At 48.9% G+C, this 25,399-nt stretch overlaps 1 protein-coding gene across 7 annotated transcripts in view; it reads left to right on the forward strand.

Moving 5' to 3' along the window:
• Positions 1–25,399, forward strand: part of Eps15l1 (epidermal growth factor receptor pathway substrate 15 like 1) — a 97,432-nt gene that overhangs the window by 25,596 nt on the left and 46,437 nt on the right. For 6 of the 7 annotated variants that reach the window (XM_027932622.2, XM_027932623.2, XM_027932624.2 and 3 more), the window contains exons 3-14: positions 31–120; positions 612–659; positions 2,895–2,990; positions 3,741–3,803; positions 6,703–6,828; positions 10,585–10,644; positions 12,425–12,658; positions 18,910–19,067; positions 21,440–21,596; positions 21,901–21,986; positions 24,117–24,189; positions 24,982–25,143. In XM_027932622.2, the coding sequence (XP_027788423.1) occupies positions 31–120; positions 612–659; positions 2,895–2,990; positions 3,741–3,803; positions 6,703–6,828; positions 10,585–10,644; positions 12,425–12,658; positions 18,910–19,067; positions 21,440–21,596; positions 21,901–21,986; positions 24,117–24,189; positions 24,982–25,143 (1,353 nt within the window). The remainder of the gene's footprint in view (positions 1–30; positions 121–611; positions 660–2,894; positions 2,991–3,740; positions 3,804–6,702; positions 6,829–10,584; positions 10,645–12,424; positions 12,659–18,909; positions 19,068–21,439; positions 21,597–21,900; positions 21,987–24,116; positions 24,190–24,981; positions 25,144–25,399) is intronic. The other variant, XM_027932626.2, reaches the window with a different exon arrangement.

A 25,399-nucleotide genomic window follows, 5' to 3' on the forward strand; every position in this document is an offset into this window, starting at 1 on the left:
GTCACCTTCACTCTTGGTCTCCCACTTCAGGTGGATCCAGCGTACACAGGGAGAGTTGGGGCGAGCGAGGCTGCGCTTTTTCTAAAGAAGTCGGGACTCTCAGACATCATCCTTGGGAAGGTAGGTGAAGATGAATAGTGATTTCTGTGGCTGCTCAGGGTCCCCTGATAGATAGAGGCCATTTACCCAGATCCCTGTCCCTGGGGCCCCGCCTCCTGGGCAGTGGCCTGGTTAGTGTGAGCCTCTGGCACTGAAACTGCTGGATCCAAATGTCTAGACAGCAGCCACCATCTCTACTTAGGTAGTAGACAGAGACCTGGGCACTTTTGGGGTCTTGAAAGCTTGTGAGTTTATGTTGGGGTGAAATGATGTGATAAGCATTACTGGCTCTGAGGTTGAGTGGACCCCAGTTTCTCCAGGCCCTGCCACCAACTGGCTGTATGCTCATGGGCAGAGGTTGCCTCTCCTGCAGTGCCAGGCATGGTCACCCCCACCTTGCAAGGCTATTGGTTTGGAAGGCCTACAGCAGACGGGTGGTGGTGGCTCTCGTTTCTGTTTACACATGCCATGATCAGCCAGTCACACTCATGGACGTTTTTGTATTTCCACAGATTTGGGACTTGGCCGACCCAGAAGGTAAAGGGTTCTTGGACAAACAGGTATATACACGTTCACTCAGAGCAAGGGGAGGGACTGGGCCAGTGCCCCCTAGGCTGGGTGACCTCCGACCTTCCTTCCATGGACACTTCTGCACTGTCAAGGGTTGTTAGACCCAAGCACAGCTAGCAAAGTTAAAGTGGGAAGTTTTCCCTTTGAAAGGAAGGTCTTCTAAGGCTGGGCTCAGTGGCAGAGTGCTTGCCTAGCATGTGTGAGGCCCTGGGTTTGATCCTCAGCACCACATAAAAATAAATAAAAATAAAGACAGTGTGTCCATCTACAACTACAAAAAAAAACTGAAAAAAAGAAAGGAAGGTCTTCTAAATACTTGGTGCCATCTCTCTTGGTCAGATATCTTTTAATGTTTTGTGACCTTATCAGTGATTAAAATATTTTTAAGACTCTTGGGGCTGGGGTTGTGGCTCGGTGGCAAAGCACTTGCCTAGCATGTATGAGGCACTGGGTTTTATCCTCAGCACCATATATAAGTAAATAAAGAATAAAGGTATATCAACAACTAAAAAATATTAAAAAAAAAAAAAAAAAAGACCTTTTATTGGGCCGGAGTTGTGGTTCAGTGGTAGAGTGCTAGAAGGCACTGGGTTTGATCCTTAGCACCACATAAAAAAATAAAATAAAGATGTTGTGTCCACCTAAAATAAAAAATATTCTTTTTTTTTTTTTTAAAAAGACTTTTTATTTTGAAATAACTTTAGATTTTTGTAAAAGTTACAAAAACACTTTGGAGGGTTCCTGTGTATCTTTCACAGCTCTCCCCCAGGGATGGCGTCTCCTGTAACCATGGCATGGCAGTGAAAGCCAGGCAACTGAAGATCGTCAGTGGAGTTCCTCAGCGGTCTTGCTTTGGTTGTGGTTTGTAGTTCTGAGAAGTCTTATCTCACACACAGTTTTGTGTAACCACCACCACCAACACCACATCAGGATACAGGACAGTTCTGGCACCCCAAAGACTTCCTAGTGCTGCCCCCTTGGCCGTCACACTGTAACCTCTGGCAAGCACTGGGCTATTCTTCATCACAGTGATTTCATCATTTCATGAATGTTTTATAAATGGAAAAATCCTTTTTTTTTTCCCCTTCTCCTTTTTTGTGGTGCTGGGGATTGAACACATACAAATGGGATTTTTCATTATTGTACTTGAATGTAATTTGAAGTGGTTTTAGATGTAAGTTAAGTTAGTTGCCCTTTCTACAAATTGTATTTGAAGGTCCATTGTTGTTGGGTTCCAGGGCCCATGCTCCAGCCCATCTAGAAGACACTCGACCATCACTAGACGAATACCTCTCTGCATGTTATAGGTGCTGAGAATTCTTGTGCAAAAGGAACCTGTCCCCTTCCCTAAGGCAATTCCTTTAAGTTTACTTCTGTCCCCCTTTCTCATCACCCCTCTGTGGCACTGTGCATTATACAAGGGCTTCTGGGGACATCAGCCTGAGAAAGGTAGATCTGTTGCCTCTTTGAAGACACCTTTAGAATAGTCACTGTGTTCATAGCTTTAAAACAGACCATGTTCTTAGACCAGTTGACCCATTTAAAACAAAAAACAAAAAAGAAGTAGGTAATGCCCAGAAAGGCCACTAAGCCAGTGGTGTGGCTGGTTCTGGGTGAGGTGGTGAGTGGGGAGGGCTGATGACCTAGTTCAGGTCTCTGTCCCGGTGTGTGAGGCGAAGTTCACGTCGGGTCTCTGGGGGTAAGTGCGAGATGCTCATTCAGTAGGGCCAAGGGGACATGGTGAATTGTGAATATAAACTCCTAAGCAACTGGGTCTACTTCCAACTGTTCGTTTTAATATTAATATTTCTTTACTTATTTATTTTTGTGGTGCTGGGGGTGGAACTCAGGGCCTTGCACGTCCTGGGCAAGCATTTCCCCTGAGCGTGTCCCAGCAGCATACACATATTTGATCCCTCATTTGCTGTCTTAAGCATTTTAACTGGTTGCTTCATATGATATAGCAATACCTAAACGCTAGGAGCTCTTTTTTAAAAAAAAAAAAAAAATGTTTATTTGAAATTTCATGGTGTTCTGGACACGTGGGTATGGGCCAGTGTTAGCATACGCATTCCGTGGGTCCCCAGGTGAGTCCTTTCAGCTTTGGCACAGTGTTTATTATGGAAGTCAAATCCCTCTTTCCCTGAAACCTGTTGGTGGAGACAGCTGTTCCCTGCCATCCCTGGCCTTGTGGTGTTGATGCCTCCCCTTTTTTGGGTTCGCAGGGTTTCTATGTTGCACTGAGACTGGTGGCCTGTGCACAGAGTGGCCATGAAGTCACCTTGAGCAATCTGAGTCTGAGCATGCCGCCGCCTAAATTCGTGAGTGTCAAAAACCTTCTCATTCATTGTGTCCAGTGCCACCTACGCACGTGTGTACACACATAGCTCCCGCTTCCTCGCACTTTCCTTTTCCTATTGCATGAAATTCACATAATATAAAATTCACTATCTTAAAGTACCCAGTTCTATGATATATAGAACATTCACAGTGTCATCCAGCCATCACCTTTGTCTAGTTCCAGAGCATTTCTACCATCCCAAAAGGAGACCCATTAGCACTCATTCCCCGCTCCCCTTCCCCCCAGCCCCTGGCAGCCATCCTCTGGTGTCTCTCTCTGGATTCGCCTGCTCTGGTCATTTCTATAAATAGAGCCACACAGCGTGTGGCCTTTTGTGTCTGGCTTCTTTCACGCAGCACAGGTCCGTCTATGCAGGTCAGCGTTCCACTGTTTCCTGTGGCTGAATACTATTCTGTTGTGTGGATGGACCACATTTTGTTTCTTCTTCTGTCCATTGGTGGACATTTGGGTGTTGCCACCTTTTGGCTGTTGTGAATGACGCTGCTGTGAACATTTACCGACAAAGATTTGTTTGAACACCTGTTTTCACTCCTTTTGGATCTCCACCTAGAAGTGGGGCTGCTGGGTCATGGGGTCATTCTGTGCCTGACTTTTTGAGGTCTTCCTCTGTTTTGAAAGCTCTTTGAAATACGGATCCCTTTCAGTCCCCTCTTCCTGCTGAAATTTAATTCTGTGCTAGCCACAAGGGAATGTTTCTGTTTGTCCTCAGCACGACACCAGCAGCCCTCTGATGGTCACGCCGCCTTCTGCAGAGGCCCCCTGGGCTGTGAGGGTAAGTGAACAGGAGTGGCTCCTTGGCTGTCCTTGGCATGGAGTTGCTCTAGCCATTCGTGGTGTTGTTCAAACCATTTAGTAGGACCAGTGTGTCACCTGTTCTTAGTTCGAGTGGCCACAGGATGTGGGTGAAATACCTTTTCAAATGAAAATCTTTTTCACTGTCATTGGGAGTTGTCTACCGGGGTAAACAGCTGAGTTTCAGAAGTTGAGCTTGTAAGAGCTGTTAGTGAGGGCTGGGGATGTGGCTCAAGCGGTAACGCGCTCGCCTGGCATGCGTGCGGCCTGGGTTGGATCCTCAGCACCACATACAAAGATGTTGCGTCCGCCGAAAACTAAAATATAAATATTAAAAAATTCTCTCTCTCTCACTCATTCTCTCTTTAAAAAAAAAAAAAAAAAGAGCCATTAGTGACGGCTGGGCATGGTGGTGCGCCTGTATTCCCAGCTGCTTGGGAGGATGAGGCAGGAGGGTCTCTTGCGCCCAGGAGTTCAAGGCCAGTCTGGGCAACATATGGAGACCCCATCTCAATAAAATTAAAAAATAAGGGTCTGTAGTTACAATCCTTTATTCTTAGATCCCATTCTGTGATTTTGCCTCTTGTGTTAGTTAATATGAATACAAGAGAAAGCTGAGACCTTGCTTGTGTCTACGACCCCAAATGCATCTGGTTTATTTTTGGCCAGTTGTCACCGTGCCACTCTTCCCTTTGAGGCTCTCATTGCTTTCTGATAGCTGCTCTCTCAGCACATAAAATATTATTTTTAAAGACAGGATGTGTACACACATAGCTCCCACTTCCTCATATCTTCTAATAAGCACAGAATTTCTCCTAAGGGACATGAGCACGGGGTGAGGACACACACTCCCTCATGTGAGGCTTCCCCCTCCGCTCCTCCTTGAGTTTGACTTTTGACTTTTTTTTTTTTTCTTTTGTGGTGCTGGGGATGGAATCCAGGGTCTCACACATGCTAGGCCAGTGTCCTACCACTGAGCACCACCCCCAGTCCCAAATTTTCTCACCTTCTTCTTGCAGTAAATTAAAGATAAACCTCCCCTGTGCCCCAAGCATTTTAGTCCCATTTGTACATGATCAGTTTATTCCCTTCTTGGAAAGATAATGGAATCGGTTGGGATCAGGGCAGGGACAGGGTAGGAAGAGGTTCGTGTGTCCAAGGAATCTGAAGTGTCTTCCTCTGTAATCTAGTAAGCACTTGGCCCGCGGTGGTAGCGCTTCTGGTGGGTTTTCCTCTCTGGGGAGTCCAGGCTTTGAAAGTGAGCTGCTTTGACACAAGACACAGCGCCCGAGAGATCTCATTCTTTGAAACGTTGCAGCTCTGCTCCCTCATGGGTTATGTTCAGGCTTCTGTGCAAGAGCTGGCAGCTGTAGGGTCCTGGAGGCCTGACAGAGGAGCCAGGGTGGGAGGGACCAGGCGCTGTGACCAGGTGGACTGTTGTAAAGAGTGTACATTCCATTCAAGGTGCAGTGAGCAAATGGATCTAAGGGTCAAGTATTTGTTCCCAACGTGAGCATTCCTGGGCTTCCTGAGCCCCTGAGCCAGCAAGTGTGATGGCTGAGAGAATCCAGACACTGGGGACGGGCACGGAGCGCTGGCTCTCCAAGTGCAGCTGCTAGTGTGCGCCGTGTCTGTGTGTACACTTTCTTCTATTATCGATGGTGCTTTTTTTCTTTAAAAGATTTATTTTTCAGTTTATTATTTCTTGCAGTGCTGGGGATTGAACCTAGGGCCTTGTACGTGCAAGTCAAGTGTTCTACCATTGAACCATATCCCCACCCCTAAAAATTTTTTTTTTAATTGTATAATACAGCATAAATTTAATGTCAGATGGCATAAAACCTACACACCTGTAAAAGTACAGCAGTGAAGATGCTTTCATGTTGCTGTGCGGCCATCCCCACTGTCCATCTCCTGCACCGTCTCATCTTCCCCAAGTGAAGCTTTGCACCTGTCAGACACCAGTGCCCTCTTCCATCCAGTGCCTTGTAACCACCCTTCTGCTTTCTGTGAATTTCACTAGTCTGTACCTCCAGTGAGAGGAATAAGACAGCGTTGGTCCTATGACTGGCTTCTTTAACTCAGGATCATGTCCTCAGGGTTTGCCCATGTCATATTGTCTCAGAATGTCACTGTAGTGTGTCGGTGGACACTTGTTAAGGGTGGGTTCTTGGTGGCCCTGTAGCTCCTGCATGTGGTCAGAATGAGAGGGGAGCAGGCTGCTTTCCCTTGTTCCACTTCATGGGGCCTTTATTTCCCTCAAGAGAGGAGACTGGAGTTCAGTGTTCAGACCCTTCTTGCCAGCAGTCCCTTCTGTGCTGCCTGCATTTTAACTTTTATTTTTCTCGGGGTGCTGGGGATGGAACCCACAGCTCCCCACGTGCTAGGCAAGAAGAACCCGACCATGAAGCTGCATCCCCAGCCCGATGCTTGACTGTTAGAGAGAACTCCTGTGTTTACAGTTGAAGTTGATCATTATTTGCTCAGAAACTAAAATCTGTTTGTTTTTGTCCTTTCTGGCGTGGGGGCTCCTTACAGGTGGGTGGGAGGCTCGTCTTTTTCTCCCTGCAAAGGCACCACCCCATGTGTAGGCGCCCTCATGTGTGCTCAGGCAGCCCCTGGGGCAGAGCAAGATCCTGGCCAGCTGCTCTGTCCTGTTTACATTGCCCCTGGGCCCCAGGTTGCCAGAGAGCTGTTTCTATTAAGGCCTGAATTCACTTTGGACCCCCGAGGGGCCCAGTGTGCACTAAGATCCTAGAGCACCGTTAGCTAAGGGCCATGGTGGGTCCATGACCATTTTCGTTCGGCCTTGGGTCAGAGTTGGATTGGGATACACAGGCACCTTCATGGACTCTCGTGGTTTATTTCTTTCCAACCAGGTGGAGGAAAAGGCGAAGTTTGATGGCATTTTTGAAAGCCTGTTACCCATCAATGGTTTGCTGTCTGGAGACAAGGTCAAGCCAGTCCTCATGAACTCAAAGCTACCTCTTGATGTCCTGGGCAGGGTAAGTGGACACGGGTTGGTTTTCCACATTCTTCACTGCTGCTGTCTTGGTTGTCACCATTCTCCCTCGCTTGGGTACTTGCAGCTCTTCTGTGTACCATTGGGAGCTGACTGTGGATGGAGAACCACACTTGGGCTGGCTCAGGGCCTGTCACAGGTGCACCTAGCTCATGAGGAAGATGATGGAATCCTCCCATTTCATGGATGGGGAGGCAGGCTTAGAAGTGAAATTGCTGCCTACAGGGCAGGCATAGAGCTGGGCCTCTGCCCAGTGCTGCCCCCTTTCCATTGTGCTGTGTGGGCATGTTCACCTTTTTTTTTTTGTGGTGCTGGGGCTTGAACCCAGGGCCTTGTACATGTGATGCAAGCACTCTACCAGCTGAGCTATATCCCCAGCCCCCATCTTTTCTATTTTTAATTACTTTTTTTTTACCTGTCAAGCTTAAGGTTAATGTACTTTCTTTCTTTTTTAATATTTTTTATAATAGATAGACACAATACCTTTATTTTTATGTGGTGCTGAGGATCGAACCCAGTGCTCACACATGCTAGGCAAGTACTATAGCTCCAGCCCAAGGTAAAGGTACTTTCAACTCTTGCAAATTTAGGAAAAATTTTAGACCTTCCTTTTTTTTAAAAAAAGGCTCACTTTTGGACTAGGGTTGTAGCTCAGTGGTAGAGTGCTTGCCTTGCACGCATGAATCCCTGGGTTTGAACCTCAGAACCACATTAAAAAAATAAATAAAAATAAAAGATATTTTTTAAAAAAGGCTCATTTTTGGTCCTATTTAATACACATTTTGGGGGGGATATGGTTTCCTATTCCAGGATGGTTTCCCTCTAACAAGATTAGAGTTGTAACCTGTGGGTTTTCTCTGTGCACAAAACTTGGTTCTCTGGACTCAGAAAAGATCACTGTTAGTGTTGTCGTCTCTCTGAATGGGATCTCTGCAGTGGGGTGGGGGAGGTTCAGACCCAGGGTAGAGAGGCCCAGGTAGGTCCTGCTGCGCCAGCCCATCCTAGGTGTGCCTCCTCTGGGTCTCGCTCCTGACCTTCAGCAGAGCTGTGGGGAACGGCTCCTCCGAATTACCTAAAAACACATACAGTCTGCAAAGCAGGTTTGTAGGCACCAGCCCGGCTTGGGTAGAACCTTTGTTGATACTTTATTTTGAAGTAGGACAGCCAGGGGAGGAGAGGATGAAGGGAGCCCTTCATCCTCACATTGGCCATGGTGTGGATGTGCAGGGCCTTGGTGTAGTGGCCTGTTCTGACGTGGTGTGTGCCTTTATCTGGCAGTCCTTGCAGAATGCCCAACTATGGAATGTTAATTCCAACTACTGCATCGTCCCTGCTTTGTGCCCATCCCCATGTCATCGTCCCTGCTTTGTGCCTGTCCCCATGCCATCTGGGCCTGATGCAGCCGTCTGTATTCCCCCTGTGTGCTCGAGTTCACCCGTGCACCTGCGCGTGCATTCTCCTGTGGAATATGTGTTCATCTCTGTGTCTGTATGCGTGCTCTGTATGCCCAGGCGTTCGAGTGACCATGCACTTGTGCATCTATGTCTGCACGCTTGCATTCCTGCACTTGCTCATTCAGGTATCCACATGCATCGCTTCATTTAATGAGCATTTTTCAGAGCTTGCTCTGGGCCAAACCTTGTACTGACCACTGGGAAGGTGGGAATGAAATGAGAGCCAAGGAGGCCAAATAAATCCACAAAAGAAAGGTTAAATTATTAAAAAATAATAATAATAAAAATAAAAGATCCTAACCACTGAGGGCTTAGGACGCGCGGGCCCTGAGCTGGTGCTCTGTGGAGGAACTCATTGAACACTTGCAGCTGCCCTGTTATGGATGGTGGTGCCTCATTTTCCAGATAAGGAAACTGACCTTCAGGGTGATTGATAATCGCCCCCAGTCACACAGCAGCAAGGTGTGAAGAGGGGATGAAGTACTGTAGTGGGCAGGGTAGGGCAGAGTGAGAAGTATGTCCCAGAGGCCTGCCCTCTCCAGTGGCCCTGCACTGTGCCTGCTGCAGCAGGGCTCCCTGAGGGGAGTGGTGGAGGGGAGGCCTGACTTGCTGAGCAGGGGGCAGGGGAGAGGTCTCTGCAAAGAGGTGCCCTAAGATAGCCCCTCGGGGCAAGGGGACTCAGGCAGACAAGGAGTCAAACAGTCAGGACACATGATAGCTTGGGTGAAGGCACAGAGGCCGGAGGCCGCATGACATACTGGCAAGGGATAGGGTTCTCACTGGGCAGTTCTTCCCTTATGGACATTAGGCAAGCTTTGGAGACTTTCTGGTTGTTACACCTGAGTCCAGTGCTTTTGGTCTTGTGGGGATAGAAGCCAAGGATGCTGCCCAGTAGTGCACAAGACTGTCCCCTCCTCAGAGAATGACCCAGCTGCAAAAGTCAGTAGTGCCAGTGTGGGGAATCCCTGGTCTAAGGGGAGAATTGTGGAGCCAGCGAGGCCTACTCAAGTCCTGGCTGTACAACCCAGTCCCCAGAGGTCAAGATGGGGTTGGTCAGAGACGGACAGCAGCTAGGTTGAGAGAGACGACTGTGGGAGGAGGAGCAAGGATGGATGTTATTAGCAGGCAGGGCCGGGTGTATGTTCTGTTTAAGACTGGAGGCTCGGCCTCCATGGAATTGGAGAGACCTGTGCCGAGTGTGCAGCAGTAGAAGTGGAGAGGAGGAGTGGATTGAGAGCCTTCTGTGGACTGAAGTCCCCATGACTGAGCAAAGGTGAGGGGTATGCTGACCCATGAAGCAACATGGGTGGACCCTGGGAGTCCACTTTGCTTCAGGCCCATTGCTGCCTGGGTTAGGCATGTGTACAGGTCCTGGAGGGCTGACTTGGCCCAGAAAGGCAACACCTTAATTGTAGCCTTAGACACATTCTGGAACCCAGGCCTGTCCACTGTCTTCAGGGGCGAAGTGGCTTGGCACTCTCCTTAGCTTCTGTCTCACCATTTAGCCTTGAGGAGAGGAAACGAGACCCCATAGCTACACTAATCTAGTGCCCACAGCCTGCCCAGCCATGCACTCGGTGGGAGGGGGCTGGGTTGGTGGGAGTGTGCAGGGCTTGTGTTTAGGGCCATAGAGTGTCAGAGACATCTTTTCCATCTAAGGTTTCTTTGTAAATCAGTCAAAAAAAAAAAAAAAAAAAATCAGGGCTGGGGTTGTGGCTCAGAGGTAGAGCACGCCTCTAGCATGCGTGAAGCACTGGGTTCAATCCTCAGCACCATATAAAATAAAGACATTGTGTCCACCTATAACTAAAAAATAAATATTTTAAAAAAAAATCAGATTTGTATAACTTTAGCTGGACATGGTAGCGCACACCTACAATCCCAACCACTTGGGAGGCTGAGGTGGGAAGATCACAAGTTCAAGGCCAGTCTCAGCAACTTAGTGAGTCCCTGTCCCAAAATAAAAAGGGCTGGGGATGTGGCTTAATGGTTAAGCACTCCTGGGTTCAATCCCCAGTATCAAAAAATGAAATAGTCTAGCCTTGGACATGACTGCATCATGAGGCTTGTCAACAAAATGAACACGGTGCAGAAAGGATCTGGGAATGAGTAGTGCCTCATCCGGTGATGGCTTTTCAGAGCCACAGACTGGGTCTTGGATACATTGATGGCCTCGTCCTCACCCGTGAGCTCTGTGGATTCAGAATCTGAGTTCGGGTGGGCAGGGCTTGCTGTCACCCAGGACCTTTATCTCCATGTAACCTTCACTGATCTGTCTCCTGCAGGTGTGGGATCTCAGTGACATTGACAAGGATGGACAGCTGGACCGAGATGAGTTTGCTGTGGTAGGCCCCTGCTGTGTCCCTTTCCCACACTGCTGAGGAAGAACATGTGCAGCTCACGTGGGGGTTTCTGGATTTGATTTTCTTTAATTAAAAAAAAAAAAAAGTGTTTATTTTGCCATAATTCCTGATACATAGAAAAGTTGCAGTAATACGGAGAAACTTCCTTGTCTTCACCCCCATTCTCCAGTGTTACTAGTTTACCATGTTTGTTTTATGTTTCTCCTCCCTCCCATGTATGTCTTATTTAGCTTGTCTAGTTTATTACTGTTTTACTGGAGGTAAAGTTGCAACATGAGCTTTGGAGAAACACATGGAACCATAGCCACTGCCACCACCCTCCTCCTCCTCCTCCTCCTCCTCCTCCTCCTCCTCCTCCTCCTCCTCCTCCTCCTCCTCCCCTCCTCCCCCCCTCCTCTTCTCCTTCTCTCTCCTCCTCCTCTCTCCTCCTCTCTTCCCCTCTCCCTCTTCCTCCTCCTCCTCCTCTTTCTCCTCTTCTTCCTCTTCCTTTTCCTCTACCTCCTTCCTTCACATCTTTGGCCTTTTTCTGTAATCATGGGATTTATTCACTTATCTCATTTCATTAAATCTCAAAAAGTAGTTCCTTGTAGTTAAGGATGATGCTTTAATAGATAGTAATTAAGTCCTACGAAACCAAAAACAAAACAAAACAACACTGTGGATTATCTGGGAGTTCCTAAGTAGTAGAAAAACTGAAATACAATACAGGTTGAGGATTCCTTATCCCACGTGTTTGGGACCAGATGTGTTTAAATTTTTTGTTTGTTTGTTTGTTTCAGATTTTGGAATTTTTGCATATACATAATGAGATATCTTGGGGATGGGGTCTGGGTCCAAATGCAGATTTCATCTGTTTCATATGTACCTTATACATAGCCTGGAGATCTCTTTCTCCTATATTTTTACCATTACTTACCATATGAGGTCAAGTGTGGAGTTTTCTACCTGTGGCATCTTGTCAGTGCACAGAAAACTTCAGATTTTGGAGCATTTAGAGTTTCTGATTTTTTATTAGGAATGTGCAACCTATGTGCCCAATATGCATCTGTTGTCCTAGAGATTTTAGATATTTTTAAAATGTGGTTTTACAGTATGCATCTGAATCGAAGCATGATTATTTTTACTTTCTGTGTGTATAAAACCTTTAAAATTTCACACTTTCAGTTAAATTTAAATCATGGTCCAAGAAAATGATAAACTTCAGCCATTCCCTTTCTAATCCCATACACCTGCCTGAGTGGTAAAGGGACCTGCAGTAGTCCCCCTTACCTAAACTGCAGGTACTTCTGAACTGGATATGCACCATGTTTTTTTCTAAATATGAAAAAGTTCAGTTTGTAAATTAGGCATAGTAAGATTAATAACAATAAATTACAACAATATATTGTTATAAAAGTTGCATGAATATGGCCTCTTTTTTTCTGGAATTTTCCATGTAATGTTTTTGGATCACAGGTAACTGAACCCTCAGAATATAAAACTATAGATAAGGGGGAACTGCTGTACATAGAGTCTGGCCTGACTGGATTCGCTTTGTGCTCATTTCAGTCTTGTGCAATTAGACAGATGTTCTGTGAACTTATGTATGGGAAGGTAACTCATCAGAAAAGATTGACTTTTTTTAAAAACTCTGGTCAGCTGGAAAGCATCCTCACAGACTGTCTGCTACATCCCTACAGCCCCTGGAAGGGTGGCCCTTCTCCTGTCCTCTGTAGCCTCCATCCTTCCCCATTGTCTCACTGGTTCTTGTTTGTGCCCACAGGCCATGCACCTAGTATACCGGGCCCTTGAGAAAGAGCCAGTGCCCTCTGTCTTGCCTCCGTCACTCATCCCACCGTCCAAGAGAAAGAAGACGGTGTTCCCCGGTGCCGTACCTGTCCTGCCAGCCAGCCCCCCACCCAAAGATAGCCTTCGCTCCACACCCTCCCATGGCAGCGTCAGCAGCCTGAACAGCACAGGGAGCTTGTCTCCCAAGCACAGCATCAAACAAACACAGGTATGGCTGAGCCCTCTGAGGTTGTGGTCATTCTGAGCAGAATGTACTATTTCTTGGGAGCAAGTGAAATTTATTATTAAATGTTATTGTTATTTTTGTTTGTTTGTTTCTTAGGGGGTTACCAGGGATTGAGCTCAGGGACTCTCGACCGTGAGCCACATCCCCAGCCCTATTTTGTATTTTATTTAGAGACAGGTCTCACTGAGTTGCTTAGTGCCTCACTTTTGTTGAGGATGGCTTTGAACTCGTGATTTTCCTGCCTCAACCTCTTGAGCAAGCTGCTGGGATTACAGGCGTGCGCCACTGTGCCCGGCTGATGAAATTTTTTTTTTTTTTTTTAAATACTGTAGGGATTCAGAATTAACTTTCTTATTCACTTGAACTTCGGTAGTCATCTCTTGGTATCCATGGGGGATTGGTTCCAGGCTCCCCAGAGGATGCTCAAGTTCCCTATTTAATAAATATTAATATTAATACCTTTTCAGATGAGAATCTTTTTCACTGTAATTGGGAGTTGCCTGCTGGAGCGAACAACTGTTTCAAAAGTGGAATTCTTTTTTTTGTGTTTTTAGTTGTTGGTGGCCCTTTATTTTATTCATTTATGTGCATGTGGTGCTGTGAATCAAACCCAGTGCCTCACACATGCTAGGCAAGCACTCCACCATGGAGCCACAGCCCAGCTCCAGCAGTGGGATTCTTAAAAGCTGTAGGTGGAGCCAGGCATGGTGGTGCCTGTGCTCCCAGCTACTCGGGAGACTGAGGCAGGAGGATCGGGAGTTTGAGGCCTGCTTGGGCAATGTAGCAAAACCCTGTCTCAAAACAAACCACGCAAAATTAGAGGTTTCTTGTTTTGGCAAATGTAACTGCTCAGTGGGCTCTGAATAGAAGGGTACCTTTGAGATTGTCTGAAACATGCAAAAAAGAGAATGAGTTTAGTCTGGAATCATGTTTCATTTCCAGCCTCATTTGTTCTTTCAAAGAAAAAGTAATGACAAGCAGGTGGCCAGACACCATCCCACACAGCTACAGCATACGCTAACGACAGTGAGCCGGGGGTAATCAGACAGTGTTTTCTCTTGCTTGTGATGTACTTGTTAAGTATTCAGCTCAGGAGGCTCATTGCCAAGGAGCTGGGAGGATGCAGCATTGTCCCCAGAGATTAATGAGACTTCGGAGAGAGCTGAAGGGGCTCAGTCACGGGGGCTCACCGGCTCTCCTCACTGCCCCAGCTGGTGGAGAGGGAGGGACAGGATGCCGCCGCTGCTGGCTGTTAATGAGCCCAGAGTCCTGATGGCCCATTAGCTCCCTAGCCATGCCTGGGTGCAGGAAGCCACCCATGAAGTTGTACGTGAACCAAATTGACGAGGAAGCCATTAGGTAGGAAAGCCTGGCATTGGGAACTTCCAGTTGCAGCCTTGCTGGTTTGAGAAGACCCAATGCATGTGGCCTCCTGCTTAGCTCCATCAGCGGTTCTGCATGGCACCAGAGATGGCCGTGACCCATTAAGAACTAAACAGCCTACTTACCCCTACCCCATTCTGTTTTTCATGTAGAAGCTTCTATCGAATCCTTTTGATCTGTTCCATTATAAATAAAGCAAGTACGGGCTCCTTTCTTTGTTAGAAGCTGTACCCCTCTGGTCGGCTTAGCCCATTGCTGCCCCAACTCTGAAAACTTAATTTCTGGTCTCTTGTGTTTATTTTTTGGTACCCTTTTCTTTGCTTTTATTTCTCAGCCAGCCCATTCCTCTGACGGGCACCCTTTCCCTTGCTCACACAGAACGTGAGCGAGATCCCGGTGCATCCTGAGTGTCTTGAGGTTGCCACAGGGAACATGGATGATAAGCAAGTCAGTGGCCCAAGGAAGGCCCAACAGCCTTGAGAAAGCAGGGCAGGGCCCAGCCTGGGAGTGCTAGGGGCAGGGAGAAAGTGATCCTGTGGATGAGTCAGCTGGAAGGCCACCAACGAGGTGACGGCAGAGCTGAACCTGACAGGAAGCCATCAGAGGACCAGCCTGTCTGAAGCTCTGAGTTGGGAGCACCTATTGTGTTCTAGAAACAGGTGAAGGCAGGAGTCGGGTGAGCCAGCGCAGGGACGGGGGGTCGGAGTGAGGTTGAGGGGGCCATTTAGCACTTGCGTGAAGTGTTTTCCAAGACAGCCTAGCACCTTGCATCTGCAGAATTCCTTCCAAGAGTTCTTGCTAAGTATACATTTTGTCTTCCTGGCCAGGAAGCAAGTGGAGCTGAACTCACCTGCTGGCCCAGGCAAACCAGCCTCCCTGGTCACCCCACAGTTGTCCCCAGGTCATGGGGGCGTGCTGCCAACCCCAGCTGGACCAATTTTACCAGTTGCCTCTGTGTGGGTAGGTGGGGAGGGTACCTCTCCTCCTGCAAGGACAGGGGCAACTGGTGGAATCACAGTCAGTAAAATGGACATTTCCAGGGACCCCCCAATTGACATATGCCCCCCTTCTCATCCTCCAGCCCATGACTCTGTCCGGAGTACCCCAGGGGCTTCCCAGCTCTGCCCTCTGACCAGGTTGGGGCAAAACTTCTTTCATTCATCAGGGACTGTTCTCCTTTGTTTAGGTTCTGTCACTGTTGAACCAGCTTGAAATCCCTGCTTTTTCTAGGGACACACAGCTTCAAGGAGAAGGCTGTCCCATGTTGTTGGGTTTGTAACCACATTGGCATCAGAGTCTTGCCACTGGTGTGCCCCAAGGCCCCAGAAGGCAGGCAACAAGTTCATTTTGTTGGTACAGCAAATACTGGGACTCTTGCCATCCCAGAGTTGTAATTTCTTAGGACCTGTGGGACATCCACTGTCAATATAGCCTGTCGGTCTCATCGTCACCTCTGGGGGATCCCTGGCTTCTGAGATGAGTTTGCTCTAGCCACTTAACATAAGGCAGCATCTTAGTCCACTTCCTATTGTTGTAACTGAATCCTACACACTGAGCGGTTAGAAGAAGTTTTTTTGGCACACAGAATAAAGATGGAGCCTGAGAAGGCCATCATGAGGGTGCAGGGTAGCACGGGAGGGCATTACTTGGTGAGGCAGAACAAGCCTGCTAGAGAGAACTCACTTTTATAGCAAAGCCACTCCCAAGAGAACCCAGTAATCCATTAATCCACGAATGTGTCTGTCCATTTGTGTGATCATCCTTTCCCGTGGCTGTGATAGAATACCTGAGATAATCGACTTTTAAAGGGGTTTTAGTTTGGCTCACAGTTTCAGAGAATTCAGTTTATGGCTCTTCAACACATCAGTCTTTTTTTTTTTTTTTTAGAGAGAGAGAGAATTTTTTTTTTTTATGTTTATTTTAGTTCTCGGCGGACAGAACATCTTTGTATGTGGTGCTGAGGATCGAACCCGGGCCGCACGCATGCCAGGCGAGTGCGCTACCGCTTGAGCCACATCCCCAGCCCAACACATCAGTCTTTGAGGGGCGTTGGAGATCCAAATTATAGCACCTTTCATGAGAGCAGATCCCTTACTACCCAGTCACCTCTGGTCCCACCTCTCAACACAGTAGCACTGGGAACCAAGTCCCCAGCATGGTGTTCTGGAACACATTTAAACCATAGCCAGCCCTTTTGTCACTAAGTTTCTTTTACATACAGGTTGGTTGGTTGTGGTTGATTGGTTGGTTTGGTGGAGATTGAACCCAGGGGTGTTATACCACTGAGCTGCATCCTAGCCCCTTTTTTATGAATTTCGAGACAGGGTCTTGCTAAGTTGCTGAGGCTGGCCTGGAACTTGCAGTCCTCCTGCCTCAGCCTCCCAGGTCTCTGGGATTACAGATGTGTGTCACCATGCCCGTATTATGTGCATCTTCACAGCCACCCCAACTGCTCCACAACAGACCCAAGGCGGCATCCACAATTTACCTGGTAAAATGCCCCAAGTACAACCTCAGTCTGTTTTACCATCTGAACTCTCACTGTTTAAATCAGGTCCATATATTTTGATAGTTTTTGGTAAATTCCTTCCTATTAAATTATTCTACCCTCTACCTGAAACCCCAGGACTGAAGCCATCGGGGTAACATGGTGTGCTTTGCTTCCTGAACTTGCTCTCCCAGTTCCCAATGCTCACGAAAGCATGGTGGTAGAGTTGGATGGTGAGGGTCCTGTTCGTAAGAGGATGAGCTCAGCCTTGGTTCCCAGTGTCGGATACAAAGTCCTTTCCTTCTCCTCCGTGATACTTCCTAACATCCTTGGGTTGTCAACGCACTTTGAGAACCCCCCTCTTGTTTTTAGTGGGATGTGTATTTGTTTGTATGTATTTATTTTCATGAACAGGTATTCAGTGTGATATTTACGTACAGCGCGCACTGATCAAATCCAACCACCCTTTCCCACCCCCCTGTTTCCTCACTACCCAGTCACCTCTGGTGAACTTGAGCAGTTGGCATGAGAGGCCCCACCTCTCAACACGGTAGCACTGGGAGCCAAGCCCCCGGCATGGTGTTCTGGAACACATTAAACCTGCTGCTGTTTCCTGCAGCCAAGGAGTCACTGTTCTGTTTTCACGCTGACTTTTGTTAGCTTTTGCATCCTCTCAACCAAAAGAAGCAGCTCTGACTGGTGGCTCAGGCATCGGCTGGCAGTTTCTTCTAAGAACCAAGCGCTGGGCACCTTTCTGATCTGTCCCTACAGCAGCAGTGTGTCCTTTAGCCTGGTTTCCAGTCATTTTTCTCCTCACCTGGACAGTCTGGTGGGGTGCTGGTTCTCATTGCTGTTGCCGTATAACTGAAGGGCAGTTGGTAGAGGGTTTGCCTCCGTGGGGCCGGGCTGGAACCCAGAGCCCCATAGGCCGAGGCATCATGCGCTCTTCGTGGGCCAGCCTCCAGCCCAGGTATCAACTGCAGCCAGCCTCTCCTTCTCTGTGGGTTCTGCATTCAACAACCACAATCAAAAATAGTCAGAGGGCTGGGGAAGTAGCTCAGTTGGTGGAGGGCCTGCCTCGCGTGCAAAGGCCCTGGGTTCATCCCCAGCACCACCAAAAAAAAAAAAGAAAAAAATTTTTCAGAAAAAGAAAAATTGTGTCTAACTGAGCAAGCACAGACTTTGGTTTTCTTCCACTGTTTCCTAAAACATGCAGCATGATGATTTTTGTGAGGTGCCATTTACATAGTATTGAGTGTGGCTTTGAACTTGTGGAAGAAGTGTGAGGTTACACCAGGATGTTGTGCCGTTGTGTATGGGAGACTGAGCAGCTGCAGGTTGTGTGTCCTTGGTTCTGAGCCTCCTCAGGTACAGAGGGATGACCTTTTTTTTTTTTTAATAAACTAGATGAGGCAAATGTTTCTAAAATCAAGGGCAGAGATGCTGTGAGCCCGACATAAAAAGATGGTCTAAGGTGTGAGGTGACATGTCTGTGGGAGGAGCCTGCTTCCAAGTGCGCTTCCTGAGGGCCCTGGAAGCCTCAGTTGGGAGGTTGGCCCTGGTGGAAGCCCCGTGGCAGTTAATTTTCTTAAGCAGAACTTGAGCAGGTGGCATGAGAGGCCCCACGTGCAGCAGGGCTCAGCCCCAGGGCTGTCATCTGTCTTCCAGAACAGACCTCCGAGACAGCACAGGTGCTGGGGTCCTGGTGTTCGGCCCCCGTGCTTGTCTGGGGCCCAGCGTCTCCTCACCACCCCATGGTTCCCCGAGTACCTGCCTGTCCTGCACATACGCCTCGTGACCTGTCAGTGACATGTGTGCTGATACCTGAGCAGGGGGAAGTCATCTTTGTCATCTTGGAGTGGGGTCAGGGACAAAGAAGGATGGTGTGCCAAAGCCTGGGCTGGGCACTGCCAGCTCCTGGAGACACTTTCGCAGGCAGAGAAGCCAAAAGACCAGCGAGGTGGTGTGGGGCCCAGGCAGGTTCTTGAGAGATGGTCCTTCTACACTGGGTGCTCAGGAGGGTCTTCTGTGGCCTGCCTTGAGTTCCTCCTGAAGAAGGTTGCCAGCTTCTCTTGCCACCCAAGTGGCAGGGGTGAGGACTCAAAGCAGATGAGCCCTCTGGGTCTTTACCTCCTTTCAGGTGTCAAGAGAGCAAGGGGCTGGGCAGACGGAGTTGCTGGGGACTTGGTCAAGCCAGCATCAACCTCCCTCGGGATCCTCTCTGCTCTGTCATCTCCTGGAATCCTGAGTTGAGTCTGAAACCAAGTGTGTGACTGTACTTGGATCATTCCACCATCAAAAAATATGTGCTTATAGGTCATAGACAGCTTCTGAGTTAATCAATATTAAAAAACCATTTCAGCCAACAGTGACCTGGGTGGTGCCGGTGGCGGACAAAATGCGATTCGATGAGATCTTCCTCAAGACTGACCTGGACCTGGATGGCTATGTGAGTGGTCAGGAGGTGAAGGAGATCTTCATGCACTCGGGCCTCACCCAGAATCTTCTAGCACACATCTGGTAAGGGGAAGTCATAACTCTGGGGTAGCTTTGGGGGTCCCTTGGGAGAGGACTGTGCTGGGGGAGAGGTGATCAGGCTGTGGTCAGAGTCTCCAACTCAGCGCTGTGACCTGTGTCTGGCCTCATCAATTGATGGGGGTCAGGTGAAGGGTAAGTGTAAAGATTCCGCTCCATGCTCCCCGGTCAGCTCCCTGCCTTCCAGAAAGGGGCTCTGTGGGTGCCCTCTAGAATGCTCTCTGCTTGCACAGCTGGCTTTGTCACCACAGCCAGCTGTGGGGCTGGCCTCGGCCACACCTCGGAGGCACAAGCAGTAGGGCTCTGGAGGCTCCAGCAGCACCGCACTGGGAGTCAGGCCTGGGCCGCCTCCCTAGGAGTCCTGCTCTGTAAAGGCCAAGCCTTGGCTTCCTGGGGTGGGTGAGCCAGGGAGACACCTCAGCTTGGGCCTTTTAGACACCAGTAAAATGCAACAGCCCCTTTATGATCCTGAAACGGATCCAGCCCAGTCCCAAGACAGCAGCAGCGTGCCCTAGCTGCAGTGTGAAGAACAAGGCAGGGAGAGCAGCCTGCAGTGTGTATTGCAACTGTAAATGACCTACTGATGGGGAAATGGCAATTAAATCCTGAACTAGAGTACATGTACTTAGGGGCAGGGCGCTTACCTAGCGTGCCAAAATAAAACAAAAAGGAAGTCATGAATGCGCTCAGATCAAAAAGGAAGAAAGCAAGGAAACTTCCTTTCAGGGGGTCAGTGGGGGATAGAGCAGGAGCAAGATCAAGAATAATCACAAGGAAAGTTAAAATGAGACTCTAGATTAGGGTGCAGGTGGCAGAAGGGACAGGCAGAGCTGATGTGGAGGCAACACACCAAAAGGAACTACGGGCAGCCACAAGGATGGAGGCTCTGTCTCCCTCACAGCCCCTCTCGGCCCCACCCCAGGCAGGTGGTGTCAGACGGGGCATCTGGTGTGGTGCGGTAGCCAACAACAGCCCCAGAGCCTGGTTCTCCTTCTATGGGCCCTTCGAATGTTGGCCTTAGGGCTGTGCTCCTGGAGAGACCACGGGAGAGGAGGGGCAGCCACAGCCCAGGAGCAGGCTGTGGCCCTCCGCAGGCACACCTGGGAGAAACCCTGACAGAGCAAAACTGTAATTATGGCCTAACCAAGATATTCTATTTATTTCTTTTTTCTTTTCTTTTGGATACTAGGGATTGAACCCCAGGGGGTGCTCAACCACCACAGTACATCCTCATCCCTTTTTATATTTTATTTAGAGATAGACAGGGTCTCACTAAGTTGTTTCTGGCCTTGCTGAGTTGCTGAGGCTGGCATTCAACTCACCATCCTCCTGCCTCAGCCTCCTGAGCTGCTGGAATTACAGGCATGAGCCACTGCACCTGGCCAACCAAGACATTTTAAAACCAACCTTTGTCAGCGAACTTCCATGAGATCTAATCATCCCTGGTCTGATGGTGTTGAGCACCCCCAGCTTTCCTTTGTTCCATGTTAAAAACTGTGTCATTGTTCCTGCAGTCACCATGTGTGAGGTGGCAGGGAGACCTTGTGTGGAGTGGATGGTGAGAGAGAAGGACAAGCTGCATCTGCGTCTCTTAATTCTTATTCCGTGGTTACCTGGAATGTCATGGATTTTCTTACTCAAGCTCTGCAGGGCCACTGCGTGCTGCGGTTTACATGCCCTGTTGTCCTGACTTTGAGGACATTAGAAAGCCAGTGGGCAGGAGACACTTTAGCCACGGGGTCTGCCTTGAGCAATGGGACTGTGGCCCCAGAGCAGTCTCTTTGAGCCCAAGAGGAGTGTTCGGTTCGTTTGGGCTGCTGTAACAAATACGCAGAGGACGGTTAAACAATGGATCTCTCACAGTCCTAGAGGCTGGGAAGCCTAAGCCCAAGGTATCTGGTGAGGGTCACTGCCTGGTTTGCAGATGCCCTCTTCCTGCAGTGTCCTCACGTGGGCAGAAGGAGCAGAGAGAGCTCCTGGGGTCTGCCTGGTGCAGATGATAAAGAAAGCAAAGGGCCTTCTGGTGGCCAGTTAGCTTTTCCCAAGGGGCCAGCCCCTGAGTCTACTGGGAGGGCTTGGTGGTTCTGCACCTGGTGAGAACCACTTCCTGCCCTGACAGCCTCTTCGTGGCCAGCCGGAGGGCAGGGTGCCTGTCTGATGGGTGAGCTGGGGCCTGGGGACCCCAGGACTGCTTCCAGGAACAAGATGTTAAGCTCAAAAAGTTGGGGGCCTTCCATGGTGCCCTGCTGTCCTTGCTATTGTTGTCATTTGTTTAAAAGCAGGGGTTTGCTGCCTTGTGCTTGTCACAGGATGAACCTGGCAAGCGTGACATAATGAACATCTCTGCGTTTCTCCAGGGCCCTGGCTGACACAAGGCAAACTGGGAAGTTAAGCAAAGATCAGTTCGCGTTAGCTATGTATTTCATTCAGCAGAAGGTCAGTAAAGGCATCGATCCCCCTCAAGTCCTCTCGCCAGACATGGTCCCACCCTCCGAAAGAGGCACTCCAATTCCGGTGAGTAGCCCCACCCCACCCAGCACCCGTTTTCTTTGCATTGTTTCCCGCCATCGGCCACAAGGTGGCACTGGCACCCTGCATGAGCCCCACAGCGGCCTCGGCCACCTCCCTGCAGTCCAGGCCTTCAGTTCCCCAGAGTGTGGGCTCAACCCACTACTTCCTCAGCCTGGGAACCAGCACTTTTGTCCCCTCCCACTATGAACTAAAGAGAAGATGATTTTGTCCCTGAGATCTCCCAGTCCCTGCTGTTTTGTGATGTCAGCTTGCCAGTCAGTGACTCTGTACCTGAATTTGGTCCTAGGACAGTTCAAGTTCTCTTGCATCTGGAGAGTTCACTGGTGTGAAAGAGCTTGATGACATTAGCCAGGAGATCGCCCAGTTACAGAGGTATGTTCAAAACTGCTCGTCCTTCTACCCCCTTGGTCCGCTTGGGTCCAAAACACTCTGCCAGGTCATTACAGGAAGTACCTAGGCTTGCATGGAATTGTGGCAGTCAAGTTTCTTCAGAACAAGGAAGGGACATGGATTCCTCTGAGCTCCTGAATTGGCTTATGGGGCCTGAATAATGGCAGCTTCAGTCTGAGTAGGTGTGGGCCTGATCCTGTGGTGACTAGGGCCATACCCATTGACCCCTCCTGACAGACTCACACATTCAGGATGTGACCCGAGGGATGCTGGTGGCGATTTGGTAGCAGCTGTGTGTACAGCTGAGGAGACAGTCAGATGAGTCCCCTCTGAGTGCTTGGCGTGCACAGTGGCCAGCTCCACCTGCCTCCTGTAGGGGACAGCTGGGGCTACCACAGGGCCTGGGCTCCTCAGCAGCACTTCCCACTGCAAACCAGAGGGATGACCCAGCTCGCTCCGTATCCCTGCAGATTTCTCACTGTTGCTTCTGTCCAGCTTTTCCTTCCTGTTCTGTCACCCAGGAGGCTCTTCTACCCTGGGCCCTCATTCACAGGCCACCTTCTGGGGAGGCCTTCCCCAGTCATCTTGTGCAGGACAGTTCCCCTCCATAGTCCTTATGGCCTTCCGGCGATGTTCATTTGTGCGTTTCTTTGTCATAAGTTTCCCCCACTAGCCTGTGAACAGGTCCTCAGCATTCCATCAGTGCTTCTGAGGGGGCCCAGTGTGTAGCAAGCCTAAATATGGCCATAGAGCAGACATTGTTTTCTTTTAGCTGTGTAACAAAATCACATAAAATGGAGCATCTCAAAACAGTGCTAACATATTATCTTGTAGTTCCAAAAGTCAGATGTCCGGGTGAGCTGAACAGGGCTTTCTATGAGGGTCTCACAGCCTAAGGGCAAGGTCAGCTGGCTTTTGTCAGAGGACTTGGGGGGTTGGGAGGGACACTCCACCTCTGAGCTCATCCAGGTGTTGGCAGAAGCCAGTTCCTTGCAACTGTGGGTCTGAGATCTCTGTTTCCTTGCTGACGTCAGCTGTAACCACTCTTGTTCCTAAAGACCATCCACGTTCCTTCTTATATAGCCCCTCCACCTTCTAAGTCAGCAATGTTAGGTCAAGTCCTTGTCATACTTGGGAGGGTTGCAAATTCTTTAGCCACCAGGTGGAGAAAGCGCTCTGCTTCTAAAGGGTGGCTGCATAGAGAGGGAAGCTTCATCGTATTCACAATCCTACCCACAGTTGGAGGGAGAGGATTATTTTATCAGTCTATTTTTTTTTTTTTGTTATTATAACAAAATACCTGAGACCGAGTAATGTAAAAAAGAAAAGAGTTTTCTTAATTCACAGTTTTGGAGGCTGGAAATCCAAGATGGGGTAACACCATCTGTTTGGCCTCTGGTGAGAACCTCAGGGTGGATGGAATCAATGTTGTGAGGCCAATCACACAGTGAGATAGGAAGCCACAGGGATTAAGGAGCCAGGCTTTCTCTCTCTCTCTCTCTCTCTCCCTCCCTCCCTCCCTCCCTCCCTCCCTCTCTCTCCTCTCTCTCTCTTTCTCTCCCTCCCTCTGCAGTACTGGGAATGGGACCTAGGGGTGCTTTACCACTGAGCTACATTCCCACTCTTTTTTTGGAGACAGGGTCTCACTGAGTTATCCAGGCTTCCCTCAGATTTGTGGTCCTTCTGCCTCAGCTTCTCGACTTGCTGGGGTTACAGACCTGCTCCCCTGGGCCTGGCCAGCTTGGTGTTTTACAAAGACTTGATCCATGGGAACTAACCAGGCTTCTTATATTAATCTCCTCAAAGGGCAGCGTCCCTGGCGATCTGATTATCCTGAACCATGTCCCACCTCTTCAAGGTTCCCTCATTTCACCACACCACTGGGGACCAAGCTCCAGCACATGACCCTTTAGGGGACACACTCAACCCATATCCAAACTTGTAGAGCCAGGAATCACAGGTCATTCTTAGACTTCTGCCCCCACAGACAGGGTTACCACGGCAGCTTTTTGAGGGGATGCATGGAGTTGGCCTCAGGTAGGGCAGAGGGACGTGTGTGCCACAGCAATGGTTGACTTACTCTGTTTTCATGGAATGTTTTTAACCATTCAGAGAGAAATACTCGCTGGAACAAGACATTAGAGAAAAGGAAGAGGCAATCAGACAAAAAACCAACGAAGTGCAAGTAAGGACATTGCTCGTTTTGGCTAGACCTAATTTGTGTTCAGTGTTGCGTGGGAAACATCCCTGATGGTGCCTGAGAGGCACCAGGTTCTGCACCAGTTAGAAGCTCTTGGGAGCTTCAGAGTGATTTTTTTTTTTTTTTTTTTTTTTTTTTTGGTATACCAAGCATTAAACCCTGGAGAATTTACTGGCTGGGCCACATCCTCAGCCCTGTATGTATTTTATTTACAGACAGGGTCTCGCTTAAGTCTCTTCTAAGTTGTTTAGGGCTCACTAATTTGCTGAGGCTGGCTTTGAACTTGCATTCCTCCTGCTTCAGCCTCCTGAGCTGCTGGGTGAAATTCACTTTTAAAGCATATGATTCAGTTGTCTTCAGCATATTCAATGCACTTAATCATCAACCTGTATGTAGTTCTAGAACATTTCTGTCGACCCGAAAGGAATCCCCATAATCAGTATGACTCGTCCCTCCTCCCCACCTCTTTTCTGCCCAACCCCCAGAGGAAAGTAATTTCAGATCCTATACCCACTTTTTATTAATTCATTTATTTTGTGTACTGGGGATTGAACTTGGGGTGTTTTACTGCTGAGCTACATCTCTCAGCTCTTTTTATTTTTTATTTTGAAGCAAGGTCTTGCTAAATTACTGGCCTCAAATTTGTAATCCTCCTGCCTCAGGCTCCTAAGTTGCTGGTATGCGCCGTTGTACCTGGCTGCCCACCTCTAAAGTGATTATTTTAGGTGGACTTTGTTTTAAGCAGTCTCAAGTTCACTTCCCACACCTGTTCCCTAGGAATTACAGAATGACCTAGACCGGGAAACAAGCAGTCTGCAAGAGCTGGAAGCTCAGAAACAGGATGCTCAAGACCGCCTGGATGAAATGGACCAGCAGAAAGCCAAGCTCCGAGACATGCTGAGCGACGTCCGGCAGAAGTGTCAGGATGAGACTCAGATGGTGAGTTCTTCGAGTGCAGTGGTAGGGAGGGAGGAGGGGGCATCCCCAGGCCTTCCTAAACTCTGAGGGCCTGAAAACAGAGTGTCCAGAAGGCCTCCTCGTTAAAACATTGTGTGGAAAAGCGTCCAGCGTTTGTCCTCACCTCGGAGTCACCCACCCATGTTCCTAGAGTCCATGTCATATAAGTGAATGGCTGTGGTGCCCGTGAACCTGTGCCCTGAAATGTGGAGGGGATTCCAGGATGCCTCTCCTCCCT

The sequence above is a fragment of the Marmota flaviventris genome, chromosome 1 (assembly GCF_047511675.1).
Source record: "Marmota flaviventris isolate mMarFla1 chromosome 1, mMarFla1.hap1, whole genome shotgun sequence".
Lineage (NCBI taxonomy): Eukaryota > Metazoa > Chordata > Mammalia > Rodentia > Sciuridae > Marmota > Marmota flaviventris.